Consider the following 25,076-nt stretch of genomic DNA (forward strand, 5'->3'; position numbering starts at 1 on the left):
TTTCTTTATGTGACTGTTATCAGAACATCTGCTTTATATACGCTGTTTAAAAGGGCAAACTAGCCCTTTTATTTTTTTCTACTAATTTTACTTTTCTATTTTTAATTCTTTAAATTTTTTAAAATTAATTTGATCATAAAAAAACAATTTCACATATTGCACACTCAGCCATAGGTTAATCAATTGTATATTACTACTACTACTATATAAATGAAATAATAATAATAATAATTATAATTAGAATAATAATGTACGTACCTGATGTTAACAACACGTCCCCGTTCATCTGACGCAAACACACACAAACATCACAACAAGTTAAATCTCATTTAATGTTCAACAAAAAAGCTTAGCTAAAATAATTTGAGGTTAACCTTCATTAAAAACTTATTTTTTTTTCCTTTTTAAAAATAACCTTTGTTAACATGACATCTGAACTGATAAGGACCTGCAGGAAATAAAAGCTCTGATCTAAAAAATAAAGAGTTCTGCTTCAAATACGTTCAAAAACGTCCAGCCTTAAATAAAAACGGTAAGAGGTCTGAAGATTCATTGCAATTTTCCTTTTCCTGCGGTTAGTGTCATTATTAAAACATACAGTATGTACAAACATGTTGTGAAAGGGGATTAATAAAGCTTTTCCTGTATAAAAGGATGCCGCGCGTTTTCGGTCGGGGTCGCTCCGCAGGATTTTGTCCTTGTGTTTTTCTCAGCTTGTTTTCGTCATCTCGTCCCAACCTTCAAAATGAAGAGCAGGTTCTGTCCGCTCTGCTCAGACAGTCTTTAGTGCTCTTAGTTTGAAGTCTTCGTGTTGAGCTCGCGGTGAAAATAAAAAACAAAAAAAACATCTGAAGTCCCAACACAAAGAAATTTCTCCAAACGGTCCCGTGTGAAGTTATAAAAAGGCGCTGAGGGGAAAAATAAAAGTCGTCCAAACGCGTTTCTGTGCGAGTCACAAAGTCCTCAGTCATAAAAGATTTAGTAACTCAACCACAGCTGCTGAGAAGGACCTTCATCAGATCAGGACGCTGGACACGGGGACCCGGGTGGACCGGCCGCTTTTCGGCACGACGATCGGTTCCTCATCTGGCGACACGAGATGATGAGAACAAAATTAGGCAACAGAGAAGTAGCGACTTAGTGGAGTAGAGATCTGAGGCGACACGGAGGTACGTCTCACCTGGGGGGACGTAGGTCTCGGCCCGGTGGCGGTCCTCCTCGATGAAGAGCGCCGTGGCGAGGAAGAAGCCTCCGCCTATGACGGCCGCGAAGGAGCAGAGCAGCAGAGAGAGCTGCAGAGAGCGAAACTCCCAGAGGTACGAGTCGTTCTTCCTCAAAGCGTCAGAGACCTGAGACACACAAAGACCATCACACCAACTTCCGGGAACTTTTAACCGCTCATATTTATCAGTAGGGAGGCAGCGAGAGCGTGGACGTACCACTCCTATCAGGTACGGGCTCCCCGCGTCTCCCAGGAGATGGGAGATGACGATCTGCAGAGCCTCGGCCGTGGAGCGACGAGTGGGAACCACCACGTACTGAGAGACAAAGAAGCACATTTGAATTCGTATCTGAACTCTCTCCCGCGTCACTGTAACGAGTAAAGAGGCTCGTCTCTCACCAGGAGAATATCAGCCACTATGGCCCAGTTCATGGAGAGGAACGTCTCCCCGAGGAAAATGAAGACCTGGAGAGATGAACGGAGAACACGTTAAGAAACGCACATAGAGGGTACGCTTGTGACGTCTCCGTGGTTACGGCCCAAAAAGTTGACAGTTAAACACAGAGATTAGCAGCATTAGTTTGAATCAATAGCATCTAAATTGTAAAATTTATTTTAAAGAAAGATGAAGAGCTGTTGTGCGATTGACTGTATCAACAGATCTGAAAAGCAGTCAGATATATGTTTACACATATCTGCCAAAGAAAAGAGAAGTAAATGGATCCCTGCATTACAAAGAAACAACTGGAATCCAGGCACAGAAACCTGGTGTTGTGCTGCATTTTTCTGATATACCTTAAGTTACTTTTTAAGTTACGTTGTGGAGGGCTCTCAGATAAGTTGTTGTTGTTTTGGTGTAGTTATGGTCAACAGTAATTATTTCAGTTTCAACAATAGATAAAAATAAATGGAATATTTGTGATCTCTCCTAGTCGTCCTTTTAACATCCGGTCAGACGCTATAGTATTATATGTGTAACGCTACTTCTCAGTAAAACACTTAGCATTAGCATCTTTTATTTAGCTACATTTATCATAACTGAAATGTCCTAAAACTAACTTAACTAATGGAAACTGAGGCTAATCCTCTTTTCCAAAGCCAGACTAGTTTGTATCGATGATTGTTGAGTCCAACTGTCCATAATTTGAGCTGATAATCCACATTTTTCCTGGTCTCGTTGTATTTACTGATACATTTCACCATGTTTTTGCCACACAGGGGGGCAATACACATCAATACACATCCTCTATAGACTAAAAACTACTCTTAATTAACATTAACTCCAACTGTGACATATAATCTACGACAAAAGGAGGAAACCCCGACTCATGATCCATGGTTTACTGATAATTTAACATGTTTGGAAGGGATTGATTGGTCGGCTGTATTTCTAGCCTCAGAAAAGTCTTCACATTTGACTTTTTTTGAAAATTCTAATAATATTATTAGATCAATAATATTAATAAATCTATATATCAGACAGGTTGTGTTCTAAATAACTGATCAGACCAGCTCCAGGTCCGATCGTCAGGCTGAAACGTGGAGGACGAGCTGAACTCACGTATGTGGCGATGGTGCTGGCCTCAGCGAAGACGATGGCCAGGTACAGGAAAGGGGCCGACAGCAGCAGGCCGCCGGCGCAGACCAGCGGGTCGGCTTGGCCCGTCTTCGTCCTCAGCCAGCGGCTCACCTGCACGCCGCTGGCCACGCCCAGAATACCTGTGACGACGGTGATGATCCCGAAAATCAAACTGTCAGAAGAAAAAAATAAAAAATGGGTCAGGAGGGGGGGAGGGAGTAGAAGAAGATTCGGTTCATTGTTGACGGGCGTTACCACCTGTCGGAGGAGGCGCAGTGTCCCTCCACACAGGGAGCCCTTTCTCCGCTGAACACAGCAGCTCTGAAGAGGAACGTCGGAGCCCAGAGAGCCAGGGAGCCCGTCACAAACGCCACGGCCGTGAAGCCGAAGGTGGACAAGATGAAGCTGGGGCTGCAGAGGAGAACAAGCATCAAACCTTTGCGGTATTCTGTTTTTATCCATCGGTCATCTCTCTTTAGCTAATCTCTTCAGCAGTGACCTACTTCTTGCTCAGAGCGTGCAGGTCCTTCAGCCAGCTGGTCCGGTGCAGCTGATGCTCGGCCCGTTCCTCGATGGCTCCTCTTTTAGGCTCCTTCACCACAAACAGGAGCAGCAACACGGCCACCAGCCCTAACGCGGGAGTCACCTGGAGGAGGAGGAGGAGGAGGAGGAGGAACGTGATCAAACGGGCTGCTGCAGATGTTTCCGATCAACTCAAACCGGCACAAAGGAGGACTGACCCGCAGGGCGTAGTGCCAGTCCTTCGTCAGGTTGTTGACTTGAGAGCCCACGATGTATCCAAGGCCGCTGCCCACGGGAATGGCGAAATAAAAGATGGACAGCATGTTGGTCCTCTTCCCTCCGACGTAGAGGTCTGCGATGATGGTGGGGGCGATGGTGGAGTAGCTGGCCTCCCCGACTCCCACCAGGCCTCGCGTCAACAGCAGAGCCCAGAAATGCTGCAGCAAGAAAACACCGAACTGTTATTTCAACAATCCAGCTTCTCAAAATGTTTGGTCGTTCTGGATGATCGGCGAACCACCACTCGCCTCTTTGGGGGTGTAGGAGCTGGCGAGCGTCACCAAGGACCAGAACAAAATGCCGACGCTCATGATGTACTTCCTGTTGTAGCGGTCGCCGAGGTACCCAAAGACAGGAGCCAGGAACATGTAGCTGCAGATAAAAACTGAGAGCAGGCAAACAGCCCGTCAGTCGTGACGGGACAGAAATAAACACAGGAGCTGCAGCCGATCGGTCGTCTCACCCGTTTGGAGTAAGCCGGACTTCCCGTCGTCAATCCCGAAATAATGCTCGATGTCCGGGAGGACACCTGGTGGAGCCGACAAGAAAGAGCGGGGTTCATTTATTACGTCGCACTTCAACATATTTGATGTGTTTATTGATGTATAATGCAGGAAGTTCTAGTGAGAAGAACAGTCCAGGAAACAAGATTATGCGAGAACATTATCAGAAACAGGTCGGAAACACATCCCTCCTCCTTGGTGCCTGCGTTACCCACAATGCACGTGGAAACATGCTGAGGTGGAAAGTCCTTTTAGACAGAGTCTAATTAAAAGGTAAAAATACTGATTTTGCTGATACAGAATAAATCAAATTTAAAACAAGTTGATAAAGTTAAAAAAGTTTCTATTCATATATTTATTTTTAATTACGATATTAACACTATTTATTTTATTTAATACGTTTATAAAAGATAAGATCCCAAATAAAAACCACCAGCATACAAATATAATAAAGAACATGTGGTAATGAGATATATATCATGTTAAGAGGCTGTACTGTAATTCGACAGACTCTTCCTAATAAGAAAAGTGAAAACCTTCTATTTGTTGATCTGTCAAAATGATCTAAACTGTCTCTGTGATAAAAGCACCCACAAGCAGCGATGATTCATTTCCTTTCTCACAGGAAGTTTCTACTTTATCGCTTCCTACAAAGAACGACAAAAAACAAAAAAAAAAAAAAACAAGGTGCGGTGTACCTGCTACAGTGAACCTGTCCATGTAGTTGAGCAGATTGATGTAGCAGAGGATGAAGACGGTGGACAGCGCTCGGACCCGGGACACCCCGCTGGCCGACTCCCCCTCCTCCTCCTGCGGCCGCTGGGACCCCGTCCTGTCCCGGTCCTCCGGACCCTCCGCCTCGCTGTCAGAGGAGAAGAACGGAGCGGAGTCCGACGTCGGCTCACCCAGAGACATGGCTGCTGCTGCTGGGGAGAGGCGGCAAAGGGGCAGTTCGTTTAAATGGTGACAGAAAGGGATCTGAAGCAGCTGAGCCATTGTCTGACTCCGATTATCCATTTCATGTTGTGGCCCCTGAACTAAAAGTTGTGAGTTTGACACCTCTGTGTTAGGCCATATGTTTTAAGTGCTGCCACACACACGGAAGTTATGTGAACATGTTATGAGCACACAGGGGGAGGACCACAGTGGAAAATCCTGTTTATCTTCTTTTGCTCAAAGCTCTGTGTCAAATGTCACATGGAAGAACTGGAAATCAAAGCGAAAGTAGTTATATTCTTCTTTGCATCACGTAATTATTGCAGTGGAAAGGCATCGAATGCGCCGCTGAAGAGAACCCGTATAAAGGAGAAGCAGGGAAACTACAAACATGTGACGTCCGGGAAGAGGAGCTCATGACACAGACAATGAGCTGATGTGGTCACTTTTTGCTTCATTCAGTGGAACTGCAGGACGGGCTGTGGTTTACTAAAAGACACTTCACTCATCAGCGTACGCTGAGGTGTTCACACGGTTTCTGCTGACATATAAAACGATACGTGTTCATGGTCAGACCTGCAATTCACATAATCACAGTTTATTATCAAACTTGAGTAACGTCCAGACGTAAAATGCAATCTGGTTATCTCTGTTTTTTATGCAAATATAAACTGATTGTTGAATGTGGCCGCACATTGCAACGACAAATTATCATATAATTGTCATATTTAAGATTTTCTGTCACAGAAGTGACGCAGGCACAGACGTACTGTATGTGCAGAGACATCATTAGGCTGCCCTGACCTTCGCTCCATTAGTAAACACAGCTCAATGATTAGACAGTGCGTGATTTCCCCCTGCGCAGGTCCGCCGGCTTAAACTTACATCTGAACTCAGCCTCACGAGTAAGTAATAAGCTGGTAAAAATACCAGCAGCATGCGCAGGTTAACTCGCTGCGGTGCAATTCACAAAATTCCAGCCCCCATTCACAATTCAGGAATTTTTATGTTTTTGCTTTGCAGTAAGCATTAATGCTGGTTTAAACCCCCGGTGTGTCCTAAAAAAAGAATCTAAAAAATTCGGCAAACAAACAATTGTTTTTGCCCCGATGCGTTTTGATTAATTTCAATATGCAAATCACTGCCAGGTATGAAGAGTAACTCCAGAGTCTATTGCGGATTTTGTTAATTCTGTGTAAACTGCATTACAAATACATCAAGTTAAGTTGCTTTAAAGTCTTTAATCTTTTTTGATGATGACGATGAATTCGGCAAACGAACAACATGTTTTGGATAAATACTTAGCTTTAGATTTGAATCTAACAAGTGGCATTTCTTTCATGGGTTCACTCTTGTTAGAGCAAAACTAAATTCGTAGCATTTTGAATAGAATTCGTTGTAAAAGTGCACTCGGTCTGTCATGTAGTCTGAATGGTTTTAATGAGCGTGTCTTCATTTTACTGCTGAGCCAGTGTCAGTCGCTGTTAGCCTGCTTGTTGTTTACCTGTGAGGATGAGTCAGGCTGAAGCTTCTTTCTTCTTTCTGCCGCGGGCTGCAAAGCTCCTCGTCGTCACACACGCCCAGAAACTCTAAGCTGAACCCATGCTGAAGATTTACAGGTTAAAATATTCCCCGAGCACACAGTCTGCCGGGACAACAGCTTAAAAAAACCTGAATGTTTACTGCGGAACTACTAAAATTGACGCCCCTATACGGCCGCCATGACGGTTTTGACCACACTTCCGCTTCGCTGCTCACGTGACTTTATTATCGGCGAATCACGTGGCAGAAATTAATTCATAAAAGAGGAAGCGTTTCTGTCACTGGGTGTAAAGTCAGCAGAGTGAGACAGTTAGCAAGTATTTAAATTTAATATAATATACCCAATAATTTAGAACATATTTTTTTTTATCTTTTTATTTTAATCATCTAACACAGAAGCGTCAAACTCATTTTAGTTCAAGGGCCCATTTTGATCTCAAGGGGGCCGGACCAGTAACACAATAACTTATTAACTTGTAAATAACAACTCCAAATGTTTCCCTTTGCTGTAGTGCAAAAAGGTACAGCTACATGTAATGAGCAGCCGTATATTTCTAAAGAGGTGCGAGTGCAATTTCTTATTTTATCGAAAAATTTTCAGCTAATATCTTCAGTGTAATTTTTGCAAATTCATCCAGCGGGCCAAATTGGACCCTCTGGTGGGCCGTCTTTGGCCCTCGGGCCTTATGTTGACACCCCTGATCTAACACATGCATCTGTTTCTTAGTATGTTTTTTGTAATAAGAATAATTAAACATCCCTATATTATTTTTACTTTTATTTTGTACTCAACACCATGTGACATGATGTAGCTCCTGCTCTGCCTTTAGGGGGCACAACAAACACCTCTACTCATATTTATAGTTGGCGGGTTGGTTTAGGTTTGAAACACACTCAGGAGTATTTATTTATTTATTTATTTTCAAAACTGTATTTATAGTGCAAACAACATATTTTATTAAATTTCTCAATAAAAAAGAACATTTATTGAAGTAATAAGTGAAGTCTTATTACAGTAACAAAAACTGAACCATGCTATTCACACAATGGCAAAGATAACACTCAGATCCAGACTTCTATGATATCTCCGTCCTCCATGTTGAGCTGAGCCGGCGTCTGACTGGCTGCGACTTTGGAGCCGTCGAAGTGGAATCGGACCTTTGTCTGCGCGGCGGCAGACATCTTGCACAGATACTGAGAGAAGATAGAGCCCAGCGGGGCGTCCTGTAACACGTGACACGTGACGTCATTAGTTTGCGTTCGGCTACTAAAGCAAACACAAGGCGAGGACGAGGATACTTACTCTGTTTAGAGAGAATTCCTGAGACGAGTCTTTGTCTTTGCTCTGCAGCCTCACGGTGATGATGCTGCCGTCGTCGGCAGCTTTGAGGTTTTCCTCCGCCATGACGACACAGTCTGCACAGAAGAAAGAAAAGATTTCAAGAAATTAGATTTTTTTCTTTTAGATCTGAGCTTGATCAGATCATTTAACTACTAGAACTGACTCTGACACCTGTGGTTCCGACATTAAAGTTACTCTGAGGACGAAACGTAAACACTTGGGTGCAGGGTCAGGTTAAAATGATCTTTCATCAAACCCTTTAGTTCTTTTATTAACACAGACATTGACGTCAGCAAAGGTTTATCTGTCAGCCGCTGCTGATTAACTGCGCTCTGCCAAAGATGAAGACGCATCTGTGACATCACTCTATCACTGCTATTGACCGGTGCTGTTGTAGCATAATTTCCTGTAAACAGTCGACAACATGACGGCACCACAAAAGTCAAATAAAATCAACTCGTTACAGAACATAGGTCTAATAGTTAAGCTCTGACTGGTTGAAAATGCTGCCTGCCTTAAGGTGTTGTGGTCGTGTAATTAAATCATTTATAAATGATTTTATCCATTAAGAATTTTAGTTTTTTGTCTTTTCTCTGCTCTCTTAAAATGCCAAGAAGCATCACAGCAAAAACTATAAAAAAAAAAAGTTGTGTCAATAAGAACAGATTAAAAAAACTATTGCTGAACTATTATACATCTGGTTGTTGCCGGTCTCCCGCATGAATGACTCCGACAGTTTATTATATGACGAAGTAGGGGGCTGTATTAATCCACTGAAAAGACACATATCGCCAACTAGTGTGGAGGAGGAGGACATGTCCTGTCAATTAATAAATTTTCTCCGTTACAAGTAAACTGGGACAAGGACCACATTCAGAAAGTCGAATTTCGATTCTTGATTAAGCTGCGCATGTAAACGCACCAACATTCATCCTGTGATTATTCATTCATTTCATAGTTTTAAGTAAAGAATCTAATTACTGTGTCATGTGACTCACCTATGATGTCGGCGATGCCGAGGCCGAGCTCGCTGACGGTGGAGTCCGTCTGCAGCTCCACTTCCTCCCTCATCAGCAGGAGGCGAGAAGGAGGGACGTTCAGGATGGAGGACAGTCGCGTAGCTACGTCACTAAGAAGTGTTGACTAAAAACAAACAAAGGGGAAGTGAAATGATTTGTTCATGTAGGGCAGCACTAACCACAAAAATCGTCTGAAAACATAATTTCATAATTTCATAATGCCCTTTTCCATCTGGAGAAAAATATATTCACACTAATAGATGAGTAAACTTTAATATTTGATAGTTCCATGCAATTTATTTGCTAATTAAATAATGGAAACATGTTAAAATGCAACTGTTGCCCTGAGACAACAATGTACCATTATGGAATCAAGATGGCAGCATTAACGTGTGTGAGTATTGTGTGTTTAGGTGTTATGTTCAAAAGCAGCCATTCGTCATAATTTTGTTTTGATTTGTACAATTTCACAAAGGTAAATTTGACATTGGCTGCAGTAGGTTCAGGCTATTACTTTACTTTAATTTACTTTCCTCCATTTGCACATTTGCCTCCATTTACAGAATGAATTCAGCCTCATTCTATGCCTCTTTGAAGAAGAAGAAGAAGAAGAAGAAGAAGAAGAAGAGGGTACTTCGCACTTCTAAAGGTTATAATCTTAGTTTGAATACTTTCTTTAAAGTATTACGCTTTGACTCTTCAAATTCGATTTGTTGTTCCACAATAGTACAATGTTGCCTACAGGCATCTTTCAGACAACAAAGCCTTCAAAAGAGTTCCTTTTCTAACATTTTAAAAATTTACAATGGCGTATATTGTAACCTGTTGATGCTTTTAAATATTTGATACATGTTTATGATATAAATGATGTTCAAATTGAAAGAAAAGTCTCTTTTTTTACTTTTCACCATTACGGTACAATGTTGCCTACAGGCAACAAAGCCCAAAAACTTCCAAAAAATAAAAAAATTTAAAAATTCTTTAGATTATGTTTATTTAGTCTATTTTAAGACAAAAAACCTCCTAACTGGCATCATAATGCATGTCATAGAGGGTTAAGTGCTGTAAATAAAAACAACTGAGCAAGAACTGAAATGTTAGTCTGATAAATTGTAGCTCAACTCTGAGAAAATCTTCCAAACACAATGTGATTTCCTGCTGTTTCCGCCCGTAACTGTTACGACTGTATTAGGAGTCAGGTGCGGCTGATTCTCCTGTTGGAGCCGATAAACTGCAGCGGATGAAGAGGACACGGGTGATTAAACGACTTCTGTTTCTACAGTTGTCTGGACGGTTGGTACAAAAACAGGCTGAGGACTAAAAACTGAGAAAGGGACATTCAGTTTGTGGTTTGAAGTAAAACCTGGACTGAGCCTGAGTACAGGCGTCTTTAGGATGGTACGTACACACAGCACCGGGATCTTGTGCACATCTGTACGGCAGCGGATCTTGAGAGGAATCTCCCGCACAAACGGGCTGTAACCTGAAGGGCTCATGATGATGACATCGTCGTCGTCGTCGTCCTCGTCGTTACAGTCAGGCTCCACCTCGATGGGAGGGGGAGCCAGGGCGCCTCGACGCCGTCTGGACCGCCCCCTCCCACCCTGAAGTTCTGGAGACAGGAGGGAGTTCACCTCTTGAAGCCTCTTGTCGATCTCACTGAGGGAGGAAACACATTCAGTTTGTCGTATCGTCAGCTTCTAGACTGAATTTTCCAGTAAAATATTCTGTAACCATTAATTTTTTAAGAGTGTTCAGTCAGCCATTCTTTCAGCTTATCTTAATTTACCCAGAATTCCTAGTGAATTAGTCGTGTATAAGACCTAAGGTGTTTGTCTGATGTCTGTTAGTTCACTCGGTTAAATCACTCGTTCAGCTTTTAAAACTCATTATTTCAGTGTTTAAAATTCAGTTATTCTGAATGTGTAACAACACGTCAAACATAAAAAAATCACTTCAGACTCACTTTATCTTCTGCGTGACCTTTCTGGAGTTCTTGTGGACCGGACTCTCTATTGGTGGAGGAGGAGACGGGCAGTGGACGGCTTCTCTACAACGCGAAGCACAAATAGATTTACGTCAAAAAAGTGTTGCTCAGCCCGAGTCGGGCCGCCGAGAGACGATCTCGTCTTCTGACTCACTGTCGCCTCTCTGTGCGCTCCGTTGTTTTCTGAATAAGTTCTACTTCGTCCTCGGAGTCGCTGAAGCTGACGACCGGTGCCGTCCTTCCTCCGGATGAAAACGCTGACCACAGAGAGTCGTCCGCATCCTCGTCTGGTCAGAGGAGGAAACAATTGCAGACGGGAAAAAAAACAATCTTACACCATCGCCCCCATCTTCCATAAAACCTCTGTCTTTACCTGTGTTGTCCTTTTTGGCGAAGAGAGCTGCTGATGGTTTCAGCTGCAGGCTGCTGTTGACCTGACAACACAAACACGGCAAGTAAGACATCATCACAAGCAAGACAACACTGGACGTCTGGGTTTAGTTTGACCTCACCTTGTTGGAGTAGACTGGGACAGGGACAATGGCTGACGAGTCGAGGATGCGTCTTCGTTTAGGTGGAGGATTCGCAGCCCGTACCGGACTGTCGGAAACCTGGGAACAGGCACAGAAGACGCAACAGTACAAATTAAATCAAGATTTTTGACTCCGATAATAAATAGTTTTTTTTTTTTTTTTTTTTTTTGTGTGGAATTGTTGTGTTACTTAAGAAAGAGCACAAATCATATTAGAAACATCAATGTGTACAGGGAGTGAAAGTGAAATTAATAAAAATGGACTGTTCATAATAGTAGATTAGTATTTCTTCTAACTAAAAACGACATTACGCATGTTTTAAAAGCAGGATGTGTTGTTATTGAACAGCTTCCAGTGATAAAAGAAGCCGATAAATCAGATAAAAATGAAGTCAAGACGTATATCACCGGTGTCCATCTGATATATTATAAATTTTGAGCTTATTAGACTGATAAGGCAGGTTGAGTTGAGACGTATTTCACTTACGTGCAGCACTTTCGGTCTCTGACTGACAACCGGTACCTGTCACCAACATGAACTATTACTTTCACTTAGCTAAGAGCTAACGGGACAACACGGGACCCCTCCTTCGCTTACATCTAGTTAAACTAGTCTAATTAAAAGTGTCCGGTTCTGCTTAAATGTTATAGCTGAGATTTTAACTGTCAGCGTCGTTTAAGTAGAAACTAAAACTCAAGCTAATACAGTTTTTGACAGTAATTTCATAGGCTTCGCGTCTCAACATCTCACTTTGAGCGAGAAGCAATTTTTATCACATCTCAACAGGATTATGCGCTGATTTAGTGTCTAAATAAATAAAAGCAGCGGCAAATCAGTCAGATTTTAACAGATAAAAGAGAGAGTAAATCACACGCTCACCTTTTCGGCCATGTTTGTTTTTTTGTTTTTTTTCCACTCGCGCGCTCTGATGCGTATCGGAACGATTCGAATCTTTTTAACGGCTCTTTAGAACGAACGAAAGGAATCGGACGTTACAGGCGGTTTATACTTCTGCGTCAATTGACGTAGGAGCTCTCGCATTAAAGCCTTCTCAGAAATGTACGCGCCACTGACGCAAGAGCTGTGATTCGTCCGCTTAGTAGCCCCGTGTTTCCGCTTTAGTATTTACGGATGCTTCTCTATTTCCGTGACTTTCAAACTGATTATTTTGGATCAATAAAGAATCTGTAATGCGTAATTTACTGTTTAGGGCTACGAAAGGACCTTACGCACAGACACTCAGTCAGTGGAAGACAGACTTGCGCGCTCGTCAGTCTGGTTTGCTCTGTAACAACGCTAATTGGCGCTGTATTCTTTATTGCTCCATCAATTTGATTTGATCAATTCGAAAATCGCAGGAAATGGAAAAGAACTGATACACAAGAACCGACTCCCTTCATGTGACCTAAATTTCCATCATGTCACCTTCACGGACTGCGGGATGTTGGTGATGCCTTCAGGATCTACGGTACATTCCTAAACCAAATCACTTTACACCATAAATATGTAAAGCTTTACCGCACTTAAAATAATAAAGAAACTTTATAATAACGGAAGGTTTCTTTAAATACTTAAGAACATGTAAGAATTAGAATGTCAGACTTGTACCATTTTGATATCGCAGTAGTTCTACTTTTCCTGAAGAATCTGGATCTGTCTTCAACCTTTTGCTACAATAGTACACTTCATTTAGCAGCATAGTGCCACACGTTATATAGAAATGCCATAGGTGTTTAAGCCTGTAGATTTATTCTTATTACTGGAAACCAATATATTCCAAACTTTCTTAATTTTGTTGCCTCTTTTTTTTGGTGATTTCTCCATCTCGGATTAACTATATCTGGCAAACTCCAAAAAGACACATTTTAAGAGCATATTCATTTTCTTGTGAACAGTCAGTATTTATGTGTCATGTCTGAAGAATAAAAACACGAAGCATGAAGGAGATATTTACACAAATCTGTTTTTTTTTTGACACATAAAAAAACACATACAAGCAGAATAATTCAACAGTTTCCACTACAGCAGCTGGATGAAACGTTCAGCTGCTGTTCTCATGTTGGACAATAGATGGCGCTCCAAGAGAACAGTTGAGGCATCAGCTGAATTTCTCTCGATTTCATCCACATTCAGGTCAAAGTTGTTAATGATATTTCCATCATCTATCAATAGAAGTTCCGATCAGGTGACATCTGGATAGAAACACAAACACGGAACCGAGTCTCTTATGAAAACGATGCTGATGCTTCGTTCGCGGGGGTCAGTCTGCAGATCCGGTCGTCGCTCACTTCTTCTTGTTCTCCTTGCAGGCGACGACGTATCGCTGGGCCACGTTGAGCGGAGGAGAGTAACCGTCGGCGTACGACGTGTCCTCGAACAGCACCGAGTAGTCGTCCTGAGGCTGAACACAGAGAGCTGAGGTTAGAGCCGCAGGCTGAGGCTTAACAGGAGCTTCTTTTAGATCGTTACTATTTGGACGTACAGTACAAAGTCCGAACTCAGAAAGACTGACCTGGTTCTGATAGACCGTGAGAATCTAATCGCTAAACCATCTATAAACTGGTAATAGGTCCAGGTTATACAGTCCTTAAGTGAGAGGTCAAATCATCATATAACATCAACACAAAGCATAAATTAAACTTACATAACACCTTCGCAGGAAGTGCGGTGCTATTTGTTGTGTTTGATCTACTTCAGGAAAACTTTGTTCATACTTTGTGTTGTTAATAAAACTGTATTTTTTTTCCCTTTATAATCAATAATCCCTAATAACAAAATCATTTTTTTTAAACAAGTTCACACTCTTGGCGTCGAATTCAAAACTTGCCACTGTCTGCCACCGACCTATGAGACGACCCCTGACTCAGACACATGTGATGCAATGAAACGTCTCACCCTGTGTGGGGGAGTGTGGATCAGGGCCCGGTAGAAGCAGGTGGTCTGGGGGTAGAGGGCCAGCACCAGCTGGTCCTTGCTGAACAGGGCCTCGGGGTCCGTCTCGGGGTTGGCCTTCCACTGAGGGAGAGGGATGATGCGCCGTCTGCTCAGAGTGTGTCTCCTGATAACACACACACACAGACGCACTTATCAGACACATGAAGAACATCTAGACAACGAGCTCTTAAAGGACAGAAGAGTGAACAAAACTTGATGCGTCTTATCACAAATGAATGAATCATGTAAATAAAACATAAATCTAGCAAAGATTTAAACCTTCAGTAGAAGCCTGTGTGATTTGTCGAGATATTCCAGTATTAAAAAGAAAGTGAAGACATATAGAAAACTTGATAACATGAACTCACTCTTTGCCTTCTTCATCTATATCGTCCACTTCATATCTGCAGGGAGACAAAGGTCAGATCAGTTTGAGAACATCCGGCTGATTTCCTCCGAGTCCTGAAGGTCAGACTGGACCCTGATATTTAACATCCCGACGCAGAGGCTCTGTTTGAAATGTGCGAGGCTCTCACTTGTTGGTTGAGTGGTTGTAGCTGACCACCTCAGCCAGGATCCACTGCTCGTCTACCTCCAGAGCTTTCACTCTCGCTGCCACCTTGTCGCCCTGCTTGGCCACGTAGTCGCTGCTGGCTGGAGTCGCCCCGCACAGAGGAGGAGGGCTGGAAGAGGTTCAGATGGAGAGCATTTATAGAGTGGTTTCAGTTTGTATATCTTCATTTGTTAAGACAGTCTATTACTCATTTACTACTGTTATTAATCAGATTAATTGATGTAGATTGGGCATATCTAATAATGTGGCTGATACCTCTCTCCCGGCTTCCCGATCCACAGCGGGAGCGTCATGGCCGACTGTTGGAGGAGCGTCATCAGGACGCCTCGCCTCATCGTCTTCCTGGGAGGGTCGGTCTCGCCGTAAACTCCCGCCATTTTAGCAGCTACAAACACAGACAAATATATTTATATATATATACTTTAAAATTAGAATTCCAGCAGCATATCTTAAAAGGTGAAGCAAATTTCTCAGCACACGTACCGATCCTTCGCTCCTCCAGCAGAGACTTGATTTCTGCAATTTTATCCAGAGCGTGACGCAGAATGCTGCCAGGGAGAGACAGAAATGCACCAGTACTTTACAACACATAGGCCTTCAGCTGACTCTTCAAGATTCCCAGAACCACTTCCGCTACCTCACAGAAGTGTTTAGCCCAGGATGTCACGGCTAAGAAATAATACTACGGAGGAAGAATTCAAAGAAGGGGAATGAGTGACCACTCACCTGCACTCGGCCTCTGCGTCTGCTTTGGCTGTGGTGTATAGCCCCCTCAGCTTGGTGCGGTAGTACGGAGAGGCTGACGGAGACACAGGGAGAAGTGGAGGAGTCATGAAACAATTAATAAACGGACACTGTAAAAAAACAGTGTTTGGTGTGACTCTATTTGTGGAGACTGACTTTTGTTTTCTGTCTGCATCCTCTCGTGTGTCTTCTGGATATTGAGCAGGTTGTGTTCACTGCGTGACCTCTCCTCCTATAGAAAGGCACGTGATTGATTACTTGTTAATTCATGAATTTACTGGAAATACAAAAACTTGACTGAAACCATAACAAAGGCTCTGGAATATATTTTAAATAATCAATAAATATTTTTGCTCACCTGTGTCTGTTTGATGAGCTGATGGAGCTCCGTGAGCAGCTCAGCAATCTTTGTATCAGTTGACATTTCCAAACCTTTGAGGTTTTGGCATTAAAAAAAGAAAACAGTCTGGTTACATAAGAGTTGATACATACAAAACTCCATTTAAAATTCTCTCGTTTTAAGATACGGGGACACAGATTTTTATGACTGGAAACAGTGATTAAGAGTACAAATAAATCTAAACAGTTTAACCATTGTATTGAAATATTATACTGGGTTAAAGCCGAGTTAATAAGTAGGTTCAGTCGGTTTAGTTTCAAGTCTGATATGGCGATTATGGCTCTTGAAATACATAATATCCCTTAATTGACAGACTTTTGAATGGAGTTCGGTGAACACACCTCAAACTATTAAAACAAGACCCGTAGCCAAGGTAGAACAACAATGATGACATTCCGGAATTGTGCTCTGACGAATGAATGATAAACAAATTGACATAAAAGTGCGTTGTTAACTAATGAGGCGCTAGCAGACCCGGTTATAGCAACTGGTTTGTATCGCTAATGTTAGCAAAGTAGCATCGCTGAATAATTAGATTCGTGTCCATTCGGAAACTAAACTGGCCATACGTTTTCTCTCTGACAGATAAACCATCGCAATACACATGCAGGTGTATTCTTTAAAGCGCCGTAAAGAAACTCACCGTTTTACTTTTATTGTTTATTTACTGTCGACTTGCTAACTGTGGACTTCCCACCACAGAAGAAGTCGGTGCGGCAGCTTTGATGTTCACACTGCCACAAGCTGGACGGGTGTGGTACTGCAGCCATGGGACGCATTTAATTCTTCGTGTTTATTCAATGAGAAAACAAACACATAATCTGCCTGGCCAAAACATGGAATAACCTGGTCATTCAATATATTCAGGCAGTCAGCTGACCTCATTCTGCATTACTTCATCTGCCTCTTTTCTTACCTGATATCCCATTACTCTGGAACAGGGTAAATGTGGACTCATCAGATCTTCCATTGCTCCAGAGTCCAATCTTTATGCTCCCTGGCAAATTGAAGCCTTTTTTCCCAGTTAGCCTCACTAATTAGTGGTTTTCTTAAGGCTACACAGCTGTTCAGTCCCAATCCCTTGAGTTCCCTTCACATTGTACATGTGGAAATGCTCTTACTCTCGCTATTAAACATGAGTTCTAGTGTTGTTCTTTTCCTTTGGTTTGATTTCAACAAACTTTCAAGTGATCGCCAATCACAATCAATCAAGACTGACCACTGACCACATTTCTTCCTGGAAGACCACCGTTCCCCACTATCCCTCCAGCTTTTAATAATGCATTGGACAGTTCCTTTCTGATTCAACCTCCTTAGACGTTTTCTCCGCTTGACACATGCCAATGATTTGAATCTTCTCAAACAGACTAACATCTTTTCCATAAGGGTGTGTTGTTTCGACATGATTGTTTAAGAAATAAGAAACTACTCGTTGCATCAGTTGCGGTTAAATAACTTGTGCCATGCAGTAATTATCCAATAGGAAGCTGGTACCTATTTGTTTAGTGAAATCCACATGGATTTGCATTGTTTGACCATTTTGAAGTGATTTCTCCCTCCAGTCATTTATTTCCCTTTTACCAAAGACATTATTTATTTAAAATCTTGCCGTTCTGCTCTGTTTCTGTTGTTGTGGTAATTAGTTTTACTTATTACAAGCTGTAATTCCTACAAATAACAGTATCTGCAATAGTGCCTTGGAGTGTTTGCCAGTGACATACTCTACAATCCACAAACTCTTGCAGACCAGATGAAGCCCCGCTGTTGTTTTGCTTCTTCGGGAGGGGCCAAACGATGAACAAGTGAAAGGATTTGTTGAGGGTACTTTGGCCTGTGCCAGCTGTCATGCAAACTGCGCTATCATCACACGCCCAGACCAGGCGGCAGATAAACATCCTGGAAATGAATGATTAACTGTGACTGTGACCGCTGTGTCTGAGAATGAGGCCAGTGCGCGCTATCACATGTGTGTTATGATGGGAAATTATTTACTGGATTAAAAATGTGTGCCAAAATTGCCTCCCTCTGCAACGTCCGACAAGAGAGTCTAAACAGACCTGAATCGATGAATCGCTCGCAGGAATAATCGTTATTTTTAATAACTCAAGGATTTCAAATGAGGTGATTTCTTCCTTTTCTTTGTCATTTTCACCATAAACGCAATGCTTTTGGACTTTTGAAGACATCACATTTAACTCAGGGGAGTTAGGATGGCACGTCCTGAAAAACAAGTAAACAAAAGATAAATAAAAATAAAACAGCTGCTGTTTTGCTCTTCAAAAATGATTGAATAATAAAAATGAAAAGCACCCAACCCTTACCGGTTTGTCATTTTTCAGCACACAGCAACACCTTAATCAAATGAATATTTCCTCTGATGGAAGTAAGTTGCATGAAAAGAAAAAAGCGCGTGCGCGTCTCTTGATTAAACGTGTTTACTGCGTCTTTGCGCCTACAGAAGCCAAATGGGAGTTTAGTGTGTTTACATACAGCAGGTTTGTTAAGTCTGTAGCCAGGTATGCAGCACTGTGTGTACTCTGGGTGTGCTGCAGGTCAGCAGTGAGGACACTTTGTAACAGCTTCGACACGCCTGCAAATATTTACTGCTCGCAACATCCTGAAAATCAGAACTGCAGTGTTTTCATGCAGAGAGCTGGCCGTAATGAAACGCCTCCACTCTGCCTGCTCCTCTCTCCGTCTGGAGTTTGGGTCCATGACAAGCTGTGACTCAGTGTCTTCGTCTCCCCGCAGACTGTCACGTGACACTTGCAAAGTGTTTTTTTCGCTGAATTTTCCAGACTGCGGGAGGAGTTTCTGCAAGAGGAGTTCACAGCACTGAAAAAAACAAAAGTGAAAAAAGAAAAAAAAGGAAAAACAAACACAACAGCTGCTTTGACCTTCTGTCATCCATAAAGACATAAATTGCGTGATTATGTTGTTTTACGGTCGTAAAAAGTCTCTGTTTGCTCTGCTTCATAGAGTGTATAATTGGCGTGTGATTACTTTCAGTTAAGTCAGAGAAACTTATTCCAGCCAACAGAGAACTGTAAATTATTCCTCTTTCCACCACCCTCCCCGTTACAGTCAGATAAGTTCGGTCCAAAGTTTGTTTTGCATGAAGGCTTCGAGTGCGATAAACTGACTGCGATTAGATATCAACATGCATCAACATACAGCTACACGTCCAGCTTAGATATACTAATGTACAACAAAAAAAACTCACATGTTGTTGTCCAACATGGACTCATTATGTGTTACAATAATCAGCAAAGTGTATTTCAATACATTTTACTTGCAGTAACGATACATCATTACTTTATTGTGTCCATTTGAAATGCCGCGTCGTCAGAATGTACAAACCCAAATTAGCGTTCCCTCAGGACTGGACTGTTTTGTTTTTTGTGGGTCCTCCACTTTCTTGGTTTTAAGGGTAGACGGAGGAGTTATGGACGAAGAGAGAGACCCTGAATCGGGTCAGGGCCCTGTGAAGACGGCAGCTGCTGATAAAATGGGTAAACAAGAGTCGCTCTGACCTGCTGCAGAAACGAAGGTCACACGTGGAGAGTGAAATGTGGAACTTCAAACTGAAACCAGAGTCCTCCAAATAAATAAATAAATAAATATTGAGGACAATTTGAGAAATCTCATTTTGAGGAATCTCATTTTAAACTGTAAAAAATTCCTAAGTCACAAAATATGGAATAAAGAGGTTGGCTTATGGGATAAATTCTGACTAAAATCAACTTTAGGAAAAAAACAGTGAGTTAAAGGGTCAAAAATATTTTTACATCAAAAAGGGATACAAAAAAGAGGGGGGAAACAATTAAGAAAAAAAGTCATTAAACCCAAATGGAGCCAGAAAGAAGATCACAAGTCTCACAACTCACAAGTCTCACAACTTGTGACGTTAAAAAAAAAATCGCTGAATTAGCAAAGGAAGTTTTGTCAAGATTTGGTTTCCATAGTTTCAGAACGTTTTCTGTCTGATGCAACGTTTGAGCAGCGGAAAGATGAAACCTGACAGAGGGAGGAGAGAAAATGAAGGAGGAGCCGCTTGGTCCCTCTTATAAAAACACAGAGAAATCACAGGGAGAAAAACACTGAGACACGGGGAGAAGAACTGTGGAAACAGAAGAAAACTACAACAGAGAAGAAGCAAAGAACCGCGGAGAAAAGTCTGGAAACCCTCGGAGTTTGAGATTTCCGACCGTACAAACCGTTCCTGAAGCTTCCTGACAAACTTGGAGAAATTGGTGAAGAAACAAACAAAACAAACAAACATGAGTCACGTCGACGTTAAAAACTTGAAACCCACCACTTTTGAAGACGAATACTTCGATGAATATGAATATTACAACTTAACGGATAAGTATACTGGTGAGAAAAAGTTTTTAACTAATTGTTTAATCAGTTTATTGTTTACTTGTAACAGAACCCCGGCTGCTCCTGAACAGTGTTTATTGATCCATTTGAGCAATTATTTATTTATTTGTTTATATGTTTTTGCAGAGGGTTCGGCCAGGAAAGGCAGGACAAAGAAGGAGGCCAGCGAGAACACCAACAGACACAATCCCGGCGGACATGAGCGCAAAATAGTGGAAAAACTTCAGAACACCGAGAAGAAAGCCAAAGAGTGAATACTGAGGTAACAACGGGTCATTAGTTCACAAACACATCTCTAAGATAAATCTGGCGCATGTTAATTTAAAAAATGTTGGGACAACGGCCAGATCTGTTGTGAAATATGACACCTGCTCTCCTGATTCAACGGTTCCTTGAAGAATCGTTTGATTTAAGCTCCTCTTTCTGCGCAGTCCTCAACTGAGCGGCCGTGACTCCAAAACATATTTTATCCTGACATAAGAGTTATTTTTTGCTCATATCGCTTTAGTCATGCGCCGAATTTGAGAATGACTACTTGGTTTGTGAATGAGTAATTTTATGTGGTTTGCACTTGTGCCATTCAGTAAATAGTCTAAATGAGCAAACTCCTCAGTGAGGTTTTGAACATAATGTGTTGAAGTTTTGTAAATTGAACATCAAGGTTGGTTCTTACTTGGAGCAAAACTAAACTCTTGAAGATTAACTTTCTCCTTAAGACTCTGAGCCCTCCCTCCACAGCCCTCAAGTGGATGTGGCTTCCAACCTGCAGAAATAAATGTTAACCCTTTTGTTTCTTTGCAGCTGTGTGCACTCATGTGTATTACTGATAGAGCTGCCTAATCATTTTAAGTGTTTTGTTTTTTCGCATGATAAGAAACAGGACATTAACACATTTCTAAATGACATCCGGTATTTTTAACAACGTTTTTCTATCGTTTAACTTTTCTATGTTTCGTCTCCGTGTATAATTAAAAGCTGAATTTATCCACTTGTAGTATGTTTTCTGCACTTTAATAAATAAGCTCATAATTTTCAAGTTTGGCATGCCTCGAAAAACTAAAAAAAAGGTTTCAGAGGAAACCGCATAGAAAAATTTAAGCAGATTATTTGGCAATTAAAAAGTATTACAATGTATGTTTTGCTATGTTGGCCTAAAGCAAAGGTCTGTGCTCGAAAGCTGAGATTAGAAGTTGGTTATTTAGACGTATTGTATGTACTGACATTGTCATCCAGTTTGTGGTAGGTTTGGGATAAAAATACTTTTAATTATACATCAGGTCTGAAGATCGGCTTGTAAAAATGCTCCACATGTATTTATATTTAAAAGTTGCTGCACAACAAAGCGTCACTGAAACGCGTCTGATATTGTTTTTTCCAACCTAGGCAATTCGGACGGCTCATCCCGGAAAAACCGACCACGGCCTCCTTGGCGATAGAACGAGACGAGCAGATGGCAGGAGCGTCTTCCAGCTCCTGGTGGGCGAGGTTTAACCTGGGCGTGACGAGGAGCCGCACATCCAGATGTTGTTGCAGCTGCAGCTTCTTCGCTGATGTGTCTCCTCTGCCTGAAGGTTTCGGGAAGCACTCACCTGTGGTGGCGGTGCACCGGCTCCCTGCTCGGACGGTGCGCCCGCGATTGTGATGGTGGGATGTTGGGGAATTTTTATGGATTTTTTTAGAAAATATTTTTACTATTAAAAACTTGCTTAAACACTTGAGATTTGTGTTGTTCTTCTTCATCTTTTTCAGGTGTCTTACCTTTACAAACACATCCTCTTATAGAAAATAGTAGTTTATTCATTTAGTTATTTTATAAGACCCCAAAGCTTCCCTCATATATGCGAATGCTTTCCATTTTGTGGAAGTTTTAGGTATTTTAAGACGTCAAACAATAACAATTTCATGGAATGACAATGACATTTTCTGAGATTTGACATTACATCCCACACAAGTATCTCTATACTGTTGTAACTTAACAAATAAAACCTGACACTAGACTTTATAACCTTGCTTTAACACATTTATTGTAATCCGTGCTGAAACTGGGCCTGAACAAGAAAAATAGCGTCTCACTGTCCACTTACCATACTTGTTGTGTGAAGTGTGCGTCCTCCAGCAGGTGGCAGCGTCTCTCAAACATCCAGAGTCTGAACCCTGCAGAGAGTCAATCAGAATGGATGAGAGAGGTCCTCTCTGAGGGGCACAGCTGATTGATTTCACCACGAACTGTCGGCTGTGAACTCAAAGTGTTTTTTTTTTTACGGGGAAAACACTTTCGTTAAGTAATTCAGTGTTTTGCTGCAGTTTGAGAAGTGAGGTTATGCAGCAGTCTTAAGTTATGTAACAACCACTGGGCGTTCCCCAGTGGGTAAATGATGATTAAACATGACTAAATGTTTCTGTGGTTGTCAATGGTGAATTGCGCTCACTGTTTATTTAGCTTCTTTTTCCAACTTTAGGGTAAAGTACTAACTGAGTCAACCTCCCTTGGGTCTTGATGAAATGTTGGAACCTTTTTTTGAAATTCTGATCCACATTACCATGAGATTCATCACTTCATTTGATTCATGCACGTTGGATTCAGATCAGCTGACTGGAGAGGAACTCACCCGTTCGTGAATCCTGTTTGACTTTGTGACATGGTGTCACACCGTGGTGAGGGTGTCTTGTCTTGGGGTTGTTTTGTCCTGTCATTTCCTGTTTTATTTTGAAAAGTAACTCTCCCCTTGTTTCAGGTCACTTGCCCTTCCTCATGTGTCACCAGTCTGATTGTCTTCCCTGATTCCTGATTGTGTCCACCTGTCCCCTATTTCCCTCCATGTGTTTAAGTAGTCTGTGTTCCCCTTGTCTCGTGCCACAGTGTTGTCGTCTTCGACCTGTTCTCGTGCCTTGCTTCATGTCTTCAACCAAAGAAGTTTCAAGTAAGCCTGTGAATCCTCTTGAAGGGAGAGTTTTTGTTTGTTTAGTTTTTTAGTTATATCCTTAGTCCTGAGGTTTTCCTCCATTCGGAGTGTTTTGTGTTATTTTTTGATTTGTTACTTTGATTTGAGTTTCCTCCTTCTGGAGAGTTTTTTGTTTTCACTGGTCAGGTTTGTCCCTCTGTGAGGGATCTCTGAGGAATTCAAATAAAGCCTTTTTGTCATCTCTGCATTCTGAGTCCTGAGTCCTGCTTTGAGTCTCGGCCTGACACATGGAGCATGATCTTGCTGAAAGCAGCCATTAGTAGGCGGTCAGCTGTGGTCATAAAGGGATGTGAGCGGCCAGCAACAACACTCAGACTCAGACAGACTGTATTGATTGGTATGAATGACCCCAAAGTTGTCCAAGAAATAATTCCCCAATGCCGCAGCAGCAGTGATGCCTGTTAAACTCATGCTGTCAATTCATAAATACGGTTGTGTATTTATATATTATCTATCTATCGTCTCTTTAGTGTTTCCAGAGGTGTTCCTGACCGAACCGATACAGTGGCATCTCAAACTGCTGCAACCTCTCTCCAGCAGACATTGTCTGAATTTAAATGAACCCCTGTGTGAGGCTCAAGTGTTTGGTTCATCAACCTGCTCGTTCTGTATGAGCACAGACATGAGACGGAGGAGGGATATTTCACTCTGTTTGTTTAACAGAGAACCACTGGAGCCTGGAATCTTTCTCGTGCCGGGGCGTCATATGAGCTGCTGTTTGTGCGTGTTCATGTTGCTTGACAGCCAGCGCATAACACTCCTTTCATTATTATTTTATACACTACCAGTCAAAAGTTTGGAGACACCTTCTCCCTCGCTGGATTGAATGAGAATGTGTGTCCAAGCTTTTGACTGGTAGCGTATATGATGTAATACATTAAAACTCTCCAGTAATCTTTCAGCACTTATCTCCAAACACACTGCCTCAGACTAGAGATATAAACCTTCATATACACATCTCTCCTTCCTTTTGAAAGCACTCTGTGATCTTATCCATGGATGTCTCTTTACTTGCGGCGCACCCCAAGGTGCGATTCTAGATCCTTTACACGTTTGTATGCTGATGATATGCCGCTGTTTGTAAACTGTAAATCAAACCAATTTTAATGCTAAATTAAAACAGAGCTCAGTGGTTTTTTTTTCCAAAATAGATGTGTCATGAATGTTTTTTTTGGATCACAGTGAAGCTCTATTTCACAGCAAGAGGATAAATGGATTCATTCACTGGTTTTGTGATTTAGTGAAGAAAAAAGCAAAAGACATTTCCATTATACACAAAGAATGGCTAACCTATTTCTAAAATGGACAGTATCTCAGTTGAATGGCTCTTTTGTTAAGATTATACTGTTACTTTCTGACAGATTTTTTTATTTTATTTTATTTTTTTTCATTTATACAGTGAAGCTAGGCATATTGGTGTGTTTGGTTTATTAACTGGTGTTGTGTGGGTTTTATCGTTTATTGTTCTTAATCAATTTTATATATTAAATTTAAAGGATTTTTGGACCCTTTTGTAAATGATGCATTGGTTCAATCATTTTTACTCCATCCAGGTTATCGACCAACTAATAAATCAGACTGAAAAAGCCCCTCTCCCCCCATTTAACTATTCTC

General features: G+C 41.7%; 3 protein-coding genes across 5 annotated transcripts; all 3 read right to left on the reverse strand.

Annotated features, from left to right (window-relative positions):
* Nucleotides 1–313: 313 nt before the first annotated feature.
* spns1 (spinster homolog 1 (Drosophila)) lies at nt 314–6,773 on the reverse strand. Of its 2 annotated transcripts, none has more exons than XM_047571400.1 (12): nt 6,546–6,773; nt 4,804–5,028; nt 4,066–4,131; nt 3,851–3,987; nt 3,542–3,760; nt 3,305–3,447; nt 3,060–3,212; nt 2,784–2,973; nt 1,622–1,687; nt 1,440–1,538; nt 1,181–1,349; nt 314–1,086 (listed from the first exon to the last, which is right to left on the reverse strand). In XM_047571400.1, the coding sequence occupies exons 2-12, from the start codon at nt 5,018–5,020 to the stop codon at nt 1,016–1,018; spliced, it is 1,530 nt and encodes a 509-aa protein (XP_047427356.1). In that variant the 5' UTR covers nt 5,021–5,028; nt 6,546–6,773; the 3' UTR covers nt 314–1,015. The 2 variants fall into 2 exon arrangements, with proteins under 2 accessions (XP_047427356.1, XP_047427354.1); XM_047571398.1 differs by having other exon boundaries at nt 4,804–5,031.
* Nucleotides 6,774–7,547: 774 nt separating this feature from the next.
* Nucleotides 7,548–12,409, reverse strand: LOC124997359 (nuclear factor of activated T cells 2 interacting protein). The gene is made up of 9 exons (XM_047571014.1): nt 12,344–12,409; nt 11,444–11,542; nt 11,305–11,365; nt 11,086–11,218; nt 10,911–10,994; nt 10,351–10,603; nt 8,924–9,068; nt 7,887–7,999; nt 7,548–7,807 (listed from the first exon to the last, which is right to left on the reverse strand). The coding sequence occupies exons 1-9, from the start codon at nt 12,353–12,355 to the stop codon at nt 7,646–7,648; spliced, it is 1,062 nt and encodes a 353-aa protein (XP_047426970.1). The 5' UTR covers nt 12,356–12,409; the 3' UTR covers nt 7,548–7,645.
* A 1,002-nt stretch (nt 12,410–13,411) lies between these two features.
* Nucleotides 13,412–16,895, reverse strand: sgf29 (SAGA complex associated factor 29). Of its 2 annotated transcripts, none has more exons than XM_047571968.1 (10): nt 16,760–16,895; nt 16,075–16,148; nt 15,873–15,948; nt 15,699–15,771; nt 15,456–15,520; nt 15,228–15,357; nt 14,935–15,081; nt 14,767–14,802; nt 14,360–14,522; nt 13,412–13,865 (listed from the first exon to the last, which is right to left on the reverse strand). In XM_047571968.1, exons 2-10 carry the CDS (start codon nt 16,138–16,140, stop codon nt 13,749–13,751), a joined length of 873 nt encoding a protein of 290 aa, XP_047427924.1. In that variant the 5' UTR covers nt 16,141–16,148; nt 16,760–16,895; the 3' UTR covers nt 13,412–13,748. The 2 variants fall into 2 exon arrangements, with proteins under 2 accessions (XP_047427924.1, XP_047427925.1); XM_047571969.1 differs by lacking the exon at nt 16,760–16,895 and adding an exon at nt 16,458–16,700.
* Nucleotides 16,896–25,076: the final 8,181 nt, after the last annotated feature.

This window comes from Mugil cephalus, chromosome 20, assembly GCF_022458985.1.
Source record: "Mugil cephalus isolate CIBA_MC_2020 chromosome 20, CIBA_Mcephalus_1.1, whole genome shotgun sequence".
NCBI classification, from domain to species: Eukaryota; Metazoa; Chordata; class Actinopteri; order Mugiliformes; family Mugilidae; genus Mugil; species Mugil cephalus.

What these genes read in the sequence shown, in the direction of transcription:
- sgf29 (XM_047571968.1), bottom strand. Translation starts at nt 16,140, where the DNA reads ATGTCAACTGATACAAAGATTGCTGAGCTGCTCACGGAGCTCCATCAG. An exon ending in GATGCAGACAGAAAACAAAA is followed by an intron (nt 15,772 to 15,872) that starts GTCAGTCTCCAC and finishes TGTCTCCGTCAG; the next exon opens with CCTCTCCGTACTACCGCACC. An exon ending in TACAACCACTCAACCAACAA is followed by an intron (nt 14,803 to 14,934) that starts GTGAGAGCCTCG and finishes GTCTCCCTGCAG; the next exon opens with ATATGAAGTGGACGATATAG.
- LOC124997359 (XM_047571014.1), bottom strand. An exon ending in AAGGTCACGCAGAAGATAAA is followed by an intron (nt 10,604 to 10,910) that starts GTGAGTCTGAAG and finishes TTCCTCCCTCAG; the next exon opens with TGAGATCGACAAGAGGCTTC. An exon ending in CGGCATCGCCGACATCATAG is followed by an intron (nt 8,000 to 8,923) that starts GTGAGTCACATG and finishes TCTTCTGTGCAG; the next exon opens with ACTGTGTCGTCATGGCGGAG.
- spns1 (XM_047571400.1), bottom strand. Translation starts at nt 5,020, where the DNA reads ATGTCTCTGGGTGAGCCGACGTCGGACTCCGCTCCGTTCTTCTCCTCT. An exon ending in GGACAGGTTCACTGTAGCAG is followed by an intron (nt 4,132 to 4,803) that starts GTACACCGCACC and finishes CGGCTCCACCAG; the next exon opens with GTGTCCTCCCGGACATCGAG. An exon ending in ACTGGCACTACGCCCTGCGG is followed by an intron (nt 3,448 to 3,541) that starts GTCAGTCCTCCT and finishes CTCCTCCTCCAG; the next exon opens with GTGACTCCCGCGTTAGGGCT.